The 14,111-nt window shown below is 41.6% G+C and overlaps 1 protein-coding gene across 1 annotated transcript in view; it reads right to left on the bottom strand.

Moving 5' to 3' along the window:
* LOC122800226 (dynein axonemal heavy chain 17-like) overlaps positions 1-14,111 on the bottom strand; it is a 17,083,451-nt gene that overhangs the window by 16,732,590 nt on the left and 336,750 nt on the right. The window contains exon 2 of the mRNA XM_044069720.1: positions 6,195-6,584. Within this exon, the coding sequence (XP_043925655.1) occupies positions 6,195-6,536 (342 nt within the window). The 5' untranslated portion in view covers positions 6,537-6,584. The remainder of the gene's footprint in view (positions 1-6,194; positions 6,585-14,111) is intronic.

Genomic DNA, 14,111 nt, shown 5'->3' with positions numbered 1-14,111 from the left:
TGCCGGGGAGACGGTGGAGGTAGCCAAAGAAGATTTGGCCAAAGCACTCCTCATGGCTCTAAAGGCCGGACCCCCAGAATCCTGGGAAGGTCCGACCCCCAAAGCCATAACAGCAGACGGCACTCCCGCAGCCGACACACCGAGAGAGGCTCAGAACCGAAAACATCGGTCCCGCGCCACCCCGGGGCCGACCAAGAGGTCCGTGTCAACTCCGACCAAGGCGGGGTAGGAGTAAGGGTCGGAGCCGACCCGGAAACCTCCATCGGCTCCACCAGCACCGACTCCCAACGGTGTCGAGGCTGTTGGAGGAGGAACCAAGGCTAAAGGGTGCACCATCGGCTCCGAAGCTGACTGGGCTGGAGCCAAACTAACTTTGGAAGACTGGAGACTGAAACAGCCTTTGGAGCACCCTGTCAATGTCCGAATCCGACATCTTGGAAGACCGGGAGGAGATCGAACGGGTCCGAGTAGACTTCTCCACCGGTTCAAGGACTGGGGACCGCCCAATTGTCTCAATCAATATCGGTGCCGAAGGAGACTCCATTGTAATTTCCCTCGGTGCCGAAGAGGTCTTCGGTGCCGAAGGGGAAGAGTCTGAGAGGGCAACTCTCATCGGCTCCGAAATCAGCGGAGCCGATGAAGGTGACCCGCCTCTCGAAGCTCCAGCTGTCGGCTGCGAAGCCAGAGGAGTCGAGGCTGGAGGCATCATGGCAGACCGTTCCGCCCTCGGCTCTGAAGTCCATGGAGCCGATGGAGAAGCCTGCCGAGATTTCTTAGAGGTCGGTTCCGACGGGCTGGTCGGAGCCGACGATTTCTTTTTCTTAGAGGGAGAAGAGGAGGAAGATAAAGCCTCCTCAAAACTAGGTTTGATAATCCCTTTTAAAATCAATTTATTCTTCCTCTCTTGGAGGACCCGAGAGTCAAAAGCGTGACAAACGCTACAAGACTCCTGAAGGTGTTTGGGGCCTAAACAATACACGCATAAGGAGTGATCGTCGGTAATGGACATCTTGTAACTGCATCGGGTACATTTCTTAAACCCCGATGGTCTATGTTCTTTAGACATAATTGTACACAGTCACTACACACTAATGTAGAAGGAAAGAATAAGGCAATGCCCAACTCTATTACTACAATAATAGTAAAACTGAAATAATCAAGAACCCTCTAACTAAAAACGGGTACTTGACCAACTAAAAGGACCAAAAAGGCACCACAAACTGACACAAAAGACTCACTCACGCGCGAGGGGAAGGCCCCTCTAACTTAAACGGAAACCTTTCCCTGAAGACAAAATTACCACAAAAAAATCACAAAAAATCACTCAAACCACAACGATAGCTGTTAAAACAGCTTTTGGGTCAAATTTAAGAAATTTCCTGACAGAAAAATCTTAGAAAAGAAACACTTAGCTCAGCCAAGTCGGAGACCACGTCTTAGCTTGTAAAGCGGCAAACGAGATCTGGGGAAGTAGTGGTGGTGCATCCTGGGATATAGAATAGCTCAGCCAATAAGAGACTTCGCTCTATAGTATAGCGTGCCGAGTCGGAGCCGAGGATCAGCTCCGAAGCCATCAGTTCAGAATGTAGGCGAGATAGGATCACATAACATCCAACATTAAGCAGGCCATTAACCTGCCAGTATTCTTCACAAACTTCATCTACATTTCTACCAGCACAGAACAAAAGTAATTAGAAAGACAGACCAGCTGTTTGCTTCCTTTGCACATAAACAGTAAACTAATTATATTATATAAGGGGACCTTCACTGTGTCACTACTAGACAGAGGCACAGTATTCTAAATCTATTCTGTGCATTTTGTACCATTTTATGGGGTGGCGAAAGCCACATCACTATGGCTAGGCTTACAAATGCCCCAGGGCAGATAGCCTAGTACTAAACTATGAAACTGTAACATGTTGCTCGAATCACTTACAAATCTAACTCTAGCTAGCTGGTTGACAGATTGCATTTCATTTGTCTACAGCAAATTGAATTTGCCCTTACCTAAACCACTAAAGGGTCATTCAACCAGATCTATGGCTACTTCCATGGTATGCCAGTCTAGAGCATCCATGTACGATATATCTGCGGCTGCAACTTAGTCAAATCTGCATACCTTTATCACTCATTACAGACTAGATTTGATCTGGAGGGGAAGAACAGACTTTGGCTTAACTGTATTCTGGAATATCTTTCCTTAGAGTCCACCCAGGAATTTAGGTAGCTGAGGACTCTGTCCCATCCGTTGAGGAATGAATGAAAATTGACAACATCAGATAAAGAAGTTATGTACTTGCCATAATGTTCCATCTTTGTTGTCCATTTTCATTCTTCCTCAACTTCCCACCTTCCATCCCCCTCCTTTTCTCACAAATGACTTCTGGAGAAATTAGACTCTTAGGGACACCATATGTCCCTTTTTGAAGGAATGAGACTACTATGGACACCTTACGTCCCTTTTGTTGAACTCCAGTTATGGCATCTCTTTTATAGATTCTATCTCTCTCAAGCTGTAAATAGGATCTGAGAGATGTTGAGGATAGTACACTGTGGATAGGAAAGGAACGTGAGAGTTTGTCAGAGGCCACAAACTAGTGTAATGGCCGAGTCAGATCCGAGTGTCGGATCCGAACCCATCCATTGAGGAAGAATGAAAATGGACAACACCGCTGGAACATTATGGTAAGTACATAACGTCTTTTTCTATAACTATCATTAACCAATTGGTTGATGTCATTAGAAAAATTCAGAGCTGGATCTATCCATATATCCTGGTCCTGAAATTAATCTACAGTTTCAATCACTGTGTGCTGTATTAAATATTCACTTTTCAGTTTATGTCTCCCAAATCTCATATGCTTAATTTTTGATGTATTTGTCAGCATATTATTCTCCTCTACCCAAATGGTTAATTTAATAAAGTTATTTTGCAGACATGCTCTATCTGAAACACATGTAATCAGTTTACCCAATTTCAGGTCATCTGCATACAGACTGTAGAACACCTCAGATGAAAAAGATAGGTCTGAAAGATCCAATCTAAACAAGTAAGGGCCTAGGACAGAGCCCTGTGGGGCACCCTGACTGTAACCAAAAATGTTACCTGTCCAACTGCTGTATGATACTTGCCAAGTATTATTTGTAAGCCATGCAGCTATCCATCTTATCAAGAGTAAATCAATACTTAGTTTTTCTAATTTATGGATCAGTATTTTGTGTATAACTTTGTCAGATGTTGAAGTTAAATCTATATAAATTACATCACAGCACAATTTTTCTTTCATAGCTGTTATTATATTGTTATGGAACATCATGTTACAGATTTTCAACGTATGTTAGCATGTTAAATAAATAAAAATAAATAAATAAATACATACATACATACATACATACATATACATACATACATACATACATATGCATGCTGATATATGGTTTCAAGTCCCAACCTTTCCATTTCTGATAGTAATGTATCCAATATTTCCTTCTCCATTATTTTTCTACATCATGAAAGTAGACTTAAGGGTGGGTATGCATCTGTGTTTGTCCTACTCCCCTTTTTCTTAAAGACAGGTTTAATTAGCGCATGTTTTCAGTCATGAGGACTCTCCTCATATTTATATGATCTGGTAAATAATAGATATAAGAAATTTAACTGTAATTCTAAAATGATTGTCTATCTTGCCAGTTGTCAATGTTGTCCATGATTCTATATCGGCAAAACCAAAAGCAAACTTTGAGACCGAGTTTACGAACACCTGTACAGCAGTCAAGAAATAAAATAGAGAATGCTCTAGCAAGACATGTTATGAATAACCCAACCCATTTTTTTTAAATTTAGGGTTATAGATCAAACATCATTTGATCCAAGTGGTGGCCCACTTAGTTTACACTTGGATAGGTTAGAACTGTTTTGGCAACTACATTTGAACGCATACAGTTTCCCAGGTCTAAATGATACGTACTCCATAGCATGTTTGTTAAAACTGAAACATTTTGGAGAGGTAGGGTACTGATAAATTTATTAACTTTTTCTTTACTAGTTTTTTTCAATATATTTTTTATTATACTTTACATAATGAATGTTTTAAACTTTTAATAATGATTACACATTGTTCTTATTTGCTCTATATATTAAGTAGGGTTTTATTGTATGAGAAATGGTTGTGGTTCCTTTAAATTGTTTGGAATGAAGCTGGTCATGTGACTTAAGGGGGGATATTTAAAAGGTTTTTTTTTCATGTCTAGTTTTTTGTATCTGAGGAAGTCTGGGTAGAGACTCGGACGAAAAGCACTTTATATTTAAACAGTTTGTTGGTTATAGCTCTGATTGGTGCCATTTTTTTGAGGTATCGGCCGTGTCGGAGCCGAGGATCAGCTCCGAACCCATCAGTGAGAATAAACGGCGAGATTTAACAACTTCACATCAAAAAGTTAGAAGGTCACACTGAAAAAACAATCAGAAAAAAAATAAATGAAAACTCCAGCCAAGCTAGAACTTCCAATGAGTGACCTCCCAAACCTCATGTAACAGAGGCACATGTGACATATGCAAATGACCCTTATGAACATCAGGTGTTTCAGCTATATGGCAATTCTGATTGCCCATAACTTTTACATTTGAAGTGATTTTAATGGATAATATCAGGCCAATAAAGCCAAACCCCACTAACTATGGATATGGATATTTCAGCCTTATTATGACTTTGTCAGTATAGCATAAGCAGAGTGTTTGACTAGGCATAAAAAACACAGGGTTGTTATACCCAGCTGATGTCTATTATCATTAGGGTGACTGCAAAATATCCCAAATAACAAATTAAAACAAAGAGTTAGAAGGTCACACTGAAAAAACAATCAGAAAAAAATAAATGAAAACTCCAGCCAAGCTAGAACTTACAATAAGTGACCTCCCAAACCTCCTGTAACAGAGGCACATGAGATATATGCAAATGAACCTTATGAACATCAGATGTTTCAGATGTATGGCGATTCTGATTGCCTATCACTTTTATATTTGAAGTCATTTTAATGGACAATATCAGGCCAATAAAACCAAACCCCACTTGCTATGAATACGTATATTTCGGCCTTGTTATGATCTTGTCAGCATAGCATAAGCAGAGTGTTTGACTAGGCATAAGAAACACAGGGTTGTTATACCCAGCTGATGTCCATTATCATTAGGGTGACTGCAAAATATCCCAAATAACAAATTAAAACAAAGAGTTAGAAGGTCACACTGAAAAAACAATCAGAAAAAACTAAGTTTACATTTATTTTTTTCTGATTGTTTTTTCAGTGTGACCTTCTAACTCTTTGTTTTAATTTGTTATTTGGGATATTTTGCAGTCACCCTAATGATAATGGACATCAGCTGGGTATAACAACCCTGTGTTTCTTATGCCTACTCAAACAGTCTGCTTATGCTATGCGGATGAGGTCATAACAAGACCAAAATATGCATATCCCTAGCTAATTAAGTTTTGCTTTATTGGCCTGGTATTGGCCATTAAAACAACTTCAAATGTAAAAGTCATGGGCAATCAGAATTGCTATATAGCTAAAACACCTGATGATCATAAGGGTCATTTACATATATCCCATGTGCCTCTGTTACATGAGGTTTGGGACGTCACTCATTGGAAGTTCTAGCTTGGCTGGAGTTTTCGTTGACAATATGTTTTAGAATTGTCCTTGTTTGTTTAATTTCTTTTTTTTTTTTTTTTTATACAGGATGAATGAATGGGGATCAATTACACATTGCTTGCTATTTCTGCTTTTTCTTATAGAACTTATATGGGAAATTCCACTAAACTGCTTATTTTTTTGAATCAACCATTACAGAATAGAAAGGAGCACAAAGGAACAGACCCCTTAGTGCATCTGCCTGTGAGGGAATAGAATTAAGAACAATACGAAGTAGCTTCAGATATAGCACCATGAATCATCTCCTGATCCATAGCCTGATGTTTTCGCTTGTTGAAGAATGCAGTTAAGTGCAATAAGATGCAGTGTCCCTGTAACAAACGTATAGGAGGTGCATGTTAAGAAAACAAATACTTCGTAAGTTAGCAGCAGCCAGTGATGGAGTTCAGGATGGTGATCTAGGGAAAAAAAGTGACTGCACTGACATTACTCTTTGTAAAGGCTATTATAGAAAATTAAATTAAAACACAATTGCAACATACCTCATCTACAACTGCAATAAGCTGTTCCACAGGTGAATAGGATAGATCTCCAGTCATAAGTAATTGTTTCATATTGTCCTTGGTGACAACATCTGCTGTCTTTTTGACAAAATAAACTCCTTTACTTTTCAGAGAGGCAGGAAATCCAAGACTGCAAACTAGCTGGCCAGAAGCATTTAGGAAAATAACTAAACTCTTAGTATCCTTTTTGTCAAAAAATTCAAGCAGGTTCTGCTTGGTTTCCTCGGATGCTACACACTTGGTCCACTTTTCTGGTTTTAACCTTAGACTTTTTAGTGTGTAATTTTGGAAAAATTCAAATCTTTTGTCAGCGTTTTCCATTTCTGACAGCTAATCTTCAGAATTTCAGGTTGCTTCTTCTAGTCTGTTCTGGGAAAACAAAGGAAACATTATAAAACAGTTAATTAAAATATTTAACAAGGAAACAGCAGACTTCCAGGTGACTTTAATCAGAAATGCTTTGGATAAAGGCATGTGCGGCACATAAATCATAACATAACACATACTGAAGTGTATTCTAAGACATATTTTATGCTAACATATTTACAATAGTGTATAAAAAAATAGTATCTAAAGTCCTAATATACCAGGCTTAACCTAGATTTTTTTTTTGTCTTGAATTAGTAGGTAAGCTCCAAACAGCTGATTGTGGTTTAAGAATAATGCATTAAATGAATGACTACAGATTTAAAGATGAGCTCAAGCAACATAGGCTTACGTATTACCCCCTACTAAAAAATATTGATTCTATTTAGTTCCATACAGTACATAAATGCAATGCATAAGACTCAGTGCTCAACCAACATTTCCTACTACTCGTCTTGCCATGAAGATTCAAAAGTTGAACTCATATCTCATAGTCATCATTTTCATGTAAGCTAGTAGGCAGAAAGACAGCCTGGATATCTTTGATAAAAGTGAAGACTGAAACATCAACAAAAAAAGTCAGTGTTCCTCATGGCATGTCAGAAGAATTTCACTGCCACCTTTCCAAATTCATAGCCATTTATAAGTATTTTACAATTTGCCCTAATATGGTATAATATCTCGATAATTTGTATCTAACTGGGGGATGACGACCCCCATCAATGTTTCTCTGTCAACACTGGGAATTTCAACATGCTGACAGCATGTGCCAATATTACATATAAGAATAAGACAGCTTGATTGTACAAAGACTCTCATATAATATTTTAATTGTTAAAACATTTTACACAATAACTTTTTTCTTACCTACTTTGCAAATTAGAAGGCAAACCACCAGTGCATTAACTCATCAAAAACCTTTTACTGTGTACATTATTTTGAGACGTAAACCATATCAATAAACTTTTAGTTATGTACTTACCATAACTTCGGATGTATGGGATCCATCTCGCCTACATTCATAACTGATGGGGTTCGGAGCCGATCCATCGGCTCCGACTCGGCCACTATATAGTAGAACGAAGTCTCTAATTGGCTGGGCTACCCCTTATCCCAGAATGCACCACGCCTGCTTCCCCAGATCTTGTTTGTTCGCTTTCATACCTACATCCAGACACAGAAACATAACAGCAACTGTAACAAACTAAAGTCCTTCAAGAGAAAGAACTCAGTAGTTGCAACATCCCCTCTAAATCCAATGGGAAGGGGGAAGGAGGGCGGGTACGTATGAATGTAGGCGAGATGGATCCCATACATCCGAAGTTATAGTAAGTACATAACTAAAAGATGTAATGGGATCCTATCTCATCTACATTCATAACTGATGGGACAGCATCCCTAGCACCTAACTCCCGGGTGGCTCATTGGAAAACACTCCTGAGAAAGTTCAGTTGTGTACACCTACCATAAATGTAGATGTTCGAGTGTCTTCACTGTTGCAGTCATAACTGTTGGGTGATCCTGCCGGCAGGCAGCCCGAGGTCGGCCAGAATCCCAAATTCTGGGTCCGGCGTCGGCTGTACCAGCAAGCACCCTGACGTCAGAACGCAGAGGTATAAAGCTGACAGCCGACGTCATCTTATCCAGTCTTTCTTGCCCCAGATGTCAGAAGTCCCCCAAAATAACCAAAAGGTGTCCAAAAAGGGAAACACAAATACACCACAAAAGAAGAGGAAGATAAGAAGGGATTGGTGGGAGGGAAACACCGACTGCAACAGTGAAGACACTCGAACATCTACATTTATGGTAGGTGTACACAACTGTACTATGTTCTTCATGTTTCACTGTTGCAGTCATAACTGTAGGGTGGAATCCCAAAGCTGTGAAGAGGGAGGAGGTTATGCAGAAGAAGGGGCAGCCAGAAGGCCCTGCAAGACAGCAGAGGCAAAACCTGCCCTAGACTTAGAATACAAAGGGAGATTATAGTGCTTAGAAAAAGTATGCACTGAACTCCAAGTGGCAGCTTCCAAAATGTCCTTGGTAGGAACTCCTCTGAGAAAAGCTGCTGAACTGGCAGCTGCTCTAGTAGAATGACTTCTAACAGTACCTGGAATCTGCCTCCCAAAGTGAGAGTAACAAAACCGTATCCCATGGGCAATCCATTTGGAAACAGTTTGTTTAGAGATAGCCTTGCCTAGAGAACTGGAGGCATAAGAGATAAGCAACTGATCAGATTTTCTGAAATCTTTAGTTCTGTCCAGGTAAAACCGTAGTTGTCTGTGTACGTCCAATGAATGCAAAATCCTTTCCCCTTTGTTTTGAGGATTTGGAAAGAAAGTAGGAAGGTGAATAGTCTGATTTAAAGCCACTTTAGAAATCACCTTAGGCATAAATGTAGGATTGGTCCTCAAGGCAACTCTGTCTTGGTGGAAAATAAGGTATGGTTCCACAGCCATGAGAGCTTGCAACTCTGACACCCTTCTGGCAGAAGTCAATGCTAATAAAATAGCTGTCTTCCAGGATAAGAACTTGATATCCGAAGCATCAGCAGGCTCAAAGGGAGGTAAAGTAAATTTTTCCAAAACATAATTAAGATCCCAAGCAGGAACAGGAGGAGTTCTAGGAGGTCTTAAATTCTTAGCCCCTCTCAAGAATTGTCTCACCAGCTGGTGAGAGAAGATGGGGGGATCAGTGTTGTAATGAGCCGAGATTGCAGAAGCATGGATTTTAATGGAAGAAAAGGAGAGGCCTTTAAACAAAAGGTCAGAGAGGTAAAGTAAAATGGAAGAAATGTCAGGTAAAAGAGGATCAGAACCTCGATCCCGCATCCAAATACAAAATCTTTTCCATTTAGAAGCATAAGATTTTCTAGTGCTAGGGCACCTAGCTTCTAAGAGAACATCCAAAACTTGTTTGGGAAAAGCAGAAGGAATCAAAGGCCCTTGTAGAGCCAAGCTGCCAGGCAAAGAGTCTTGATTTGAGAGTGTAGCATCTGACCCTGATGCTGGGACAGAAGAGAAGGAAACAGAGGCAGAATCCATGGAGGTTCCAAGAACAGGTGTCTTAAAGTTGGATACCAAAACTGCCGAGGCCAATTTGGAGCTATCAAAATGATAATCTTGGGTTTGTCCTGTTTTATTTTCAGTAACACCCGAGGCAGAAGAGGAAGAGGAGGGAAGGCGTATCCCGAAAGATTCCTCCAGCTGAAAGACAGGGCATCCACTTTCCAAGCTGTTTTGTGGAAGGACCTGGTGCAAAAGAGAGGCAGCTGATGATTGAGATGGGATGCAAACAGATCTATCCGAGGGCAACCCCAAACTTTCGTAATCCTGCTGAATAAGTTGGGGTCTAGCATCCATTCGTGAGTCTCCAAAAGATTTCTGCTTAGGCTGTCTGCTAAGAGATTCCGTTTTCCTGGAATGAATTGAGCTTGAAGATGCAGATTCAGATTTAGAGCTGTGTCCCATAAACTCATGGCTAGTCTGCAAAGGGGGTATGAGTGAGAGCCTCCCTGCTTGTTTATATACCACATGACTGTGGTATTGTCTGTGCGAATCAGAAGATGTCCTGGTTGCAAAAGATTCTGGAAGGCTAGAAGAGCATTTTGGACTGCCAACATTTCCTTCAAGTTGATGTGCCAGGGAAGATGCTTCTTTGTCCAATAGCCCTGCAATTGCAATTGTTTAGGTAATGAGCTCCCCAAGCATAATCCGAGGCGTCTGTGGTTATGATCCGAGCAGGATGAGGTAGACGAAAGGGATTCCCTTCGTTTAAAGCACAAGCCCTGGAACACCAAAGGAACTCCTTTTGGAGGCAGGGAATTAGAGGTATCATTGTTTCCAGGCTGTGGTAATGCTGAGACCATACACTCTTTAGGTACCATTGAAGTTTTCTCATATGAAGCCTTGCATTTGGAATCAACAGGATGCAAGAAGCCATGTAGCCCAAAGCCTGCTGGAATTTCCTTGCAGTGAGCTGAGTTAAAGTAGCCAAGGTCTTGAAAATTGAAGCCAGCTGTACTTCTTTTCTGGAGTAAGGAAGGCCCTTTGTAAGCTTGTGTTTAGAAGAGCTCCCAAAAAGATCATTTGTTGAGAGGGGATCAAATGTGACTTTTTTGTGTTCACTGAAAATCCCAGTAGTAGGAGAAGACGCTGAACAAACTGCAGATGTTGAAGTAAAAGATCCTTGCTGTCCGCCTGAATAAGGCAGTCGTCCAGGTAGGGGTAAATTTGAATTCCTTGGAGTCTGCAATAAGCTACTACTGGAGCCAGACACTTGGTAAAGACTCTGGGCGCAGTAGATAAGCCAAAGGGCAGTACAGAGAATTGAAAGTGTCTCGGACCTGCCTTGAATCTGAGGTATTTTCTGCGTTCCTGTCTGATGGGAATGTGTAAATAGGCTTCCTACAAGTCCAATGTCACCATCCAAGCATCCTGGGAGAGCATGGGAAGAAGTTGTTGCAGAGTAAGCATCTTGAATTTTAGAATCTCCAGAAAGATATTTAACACTGAGAGGTCCAGAATAGGTCTCCATAAGTTTTGTTTCCTTGGGACCAGAAATAGTCTGGAGTAAAAACCTTTTCCCATCTCTGGAAGTGGAACAGGTTCTATGGCTTTCATGGCCAATAAGGCGTCTACTTGATTTAAGGCCTCTGACCATTGATGTTTTGGCAGATCCGGCCAACCCGAAGACCTTGGCAGAGTATGAAAGTGGAATTTGTAGCCTCTTAAAATCACGTCTAAAACCCATTTGTCCTGGGTAATATGAGTCCAATTTTGGTAGAAAAGAGAAAGTTTTCCTCCGAGAGGGGCTTCCAGGCAAGGAGGACCTGCAGCCCAACGGAGAGAGTCATTGGGTCTGCTTCTTTTGTGATTGAGGTCTGTCGTCTCCCCTTCTAGGTGAAGAAGCAGCCCATTGTCTGGACCTGTAAGAGGCCTGAGCCTGCCCCCAACCTCTGGAGCGTCTATATCTTCCCCTTTGAGGCCTGTCAGACGTGGGAAAGGACCAATTTTAGGAGGGCCAATTTCTAGAAAATCTAGGAGGCTGAACTTGTAAAAAATCTTTAACAGTCTGCATAGATTTTGCTTTTTCTTCCATCTTTTTAATAACCTCCTCAGCCTTGGATCCAAATAAAACATCATGCTGAACGGGGGCATCTAACAGTTTAGCCTTAACCTGTTCTGGTAAATTCTGCTCACGAAGCCAAGCATGTCTCCTGATAACAGTACCAGAGGCTGCGGCCCTGCAAGAAGCTTCTAAGGCATCAAAACCACAATGTAAACTATGTTTGCTAACTTGTTCAGTTGCATGCAATACATCCTGTAACTCCTTGTCCTCTGCACATGCAGGAAAGGTAGAGAGCTTTTGCTTTAAAACAGACAAAAGAAATTGCTGATACTTGAACATGTGAAACTGGCAATTTAAAGCTCTAATAGAAAGGGTAGCAGAAGTGTAAACCTTTTTGCCCCACCTGTCCAAGGCACGAGAATCCTTTTCAGAAGGAATAGGATTTTTAGATGAAGCAGCCTTAGCAGCCCTAGAACCCTGAGAAATGGTTTCAGGATCAGCAGAAGGGTTCTTAAATAAGAATTGATGGGAGTCAGGAACTCTGTAAAATCTATCAGGCTTAGAAGGAGCAGGCGGCAAGGAATCAGGAATTAGGTTAGCTTCAGAAAAAGCATCATCCACAATATCAAGTACAGGAGGAATAGCCAAAGGTCTGTGTTGAGGGAGAAGGAGAAATTCCCTAAGTCTCTTCTTGGAAGCAGAGTAATGCTGACCTTCCCAATAAAAATGCTCCCTCATCTCATGTAAGGTTTCCCCAAAAGAAAAATCTTCAGGGGGAGAAGCAGAGGGAATAGAGTCCTCTGCATCAGAATCCTCATAAGGAGGAAAAGAATAATCCTGGTCAGAGGAAGAGACAGAAGACACAGAAGCCTGATCAGATGAATCATACGGAATATCCTGTCTAGGCCTTTTTTCTGGAGGAGGGTGAGAACCCCTAATCATTGTAAGTAAATCTTCAGCCATCCGAAGTAATTGCTTCTGGGACTTGGGAGCTGTATCCGAGGAAGCTTGTGAAGAAATTAGAAGTTATGTACTCACCATAACGTTCCATCTGAGTAGGTGACTTCATTTGGATGCAACCTGTGGGTATCGGATCCGACCTCGGATCCGAGCCGGCATTTCAAAAGCTTAGGCTCCGAGCTCCTAGCTCCTCCCTCTTACCCATAACCCCTTGCCAAGCCCTGACTGACCTCAGATTGAGTTTGCCTAAATAATACTGACTACAGTACATGAACCAAGCATAAATACTTGCTCTATAAAGGTCAGGGGGATGGAGGGGGGGATGGTTGCATCCAAATGAAGTCACCTACTCAGATGGAACGTTATGGTGAGTACATAACTTCTAAATCTGAAGTAGGCAGACTTCATTTGTCTGCAACCTGTGGGACAGAGTCCCCAGCTACCTGAATCTTGGGTGGCCGTCATGGAAGGATGTTCTGGAGCACCGCTGAGCCAAAGGATGCTCTTCCCCTGGAAACAACATCCACCTTATAATAAGAAATAAAGGTATGAGGCGAGGCCCAAGTAGCTGCCGCTCAGATATCATCCAATGACACACGGGACTTAAAGGCGGCTGACGTGGATACTGCCCTAGTAGAATGAGCCGTAACCCTCTGAGGAGCAGGTCTACCTGAAGTGTCATAAGCCTGCAGAATACAATTAGCAATCCACCTAGAAAGTGTGACTTTAGACACTGCTTTACCCAAAGCAAATTTAGCAAAGGAGACGAACAGCTGATCTGATTGCCTGTGACCAGCTGTTCTGTGAATATAAAATCGTAATTGTCTATGAACATCCAAGGAATGCAATTTGTATTCCCCTTTGTTTGAGTACTTGGGAAAAAACACAGGTAAATTGATTGATTGGTTGATATTAGATTCTGAAGAGACCTTTGGAAGAAAAGATGGATTGGTCCTGAGGCACATCCTATCTGGAAAGAAAGAAAGGTAAGGCTTGACGCATAGAGCCTGAAGTTCAGACACTCTTCTGGCTGAAGTGATAGCTACTAAGAAGGCAGTCTTCCAGGAAAGGTACTTTAGGTCTGTAGAAGCTGCAGGCTCGAAGGGAGGAGCAGTAAGAGCTTGCAGAACTAAAGATAGGTCCCAAGGTGGTACAATCTCCTTGACTGGAGGCCTCAACAAAAAAATCCCTTTGAGAAAGGTTTTGCACAATTTCGCCGTCATGAGGGGAGCTGTCTCATGACCAATGTGATAATGCGAGATGGCTGCCAGTTGTACCTTAATCGTGGAAGAACTTGCCCCTTGATGAAAGAGGTCTGTTAAAAAATCCAGCACTGCTGACATAGGTGCTGAGAAAGGGTCCAAAGTTCTCTGAACCGCCCAAATAGAGAATTTCTTACATTTACTCCGATAAACCTGCCTAGTGGAAGGTTTATGAGCTGCCACTAAGATGGCCTTGACCGGTGACGAGATACCGGGAGTCCTAATCAAGGATGGAACTGGA

Source organism: Protopterus annectens, chromosome 4.part0 (genome assembly GCF_019279795.1).
Source record: "Protopterus annectens isolate FY-2018-M chromosome 4.part0, PAN1.0, whole genome shotgun sequence".
Taxonomy (NCBI): domain Eukaryota; kingdom Metazoa; phylum Chordata; order Ceratodontiformes; family Protopteridae; genus Protopterus; species Protopterus annectens.
The sequence above is the reverse complement of the archived record's forward strand: the minus strand, read 5'-3'. Positions and strand labels throughout refer to the sequence as shown.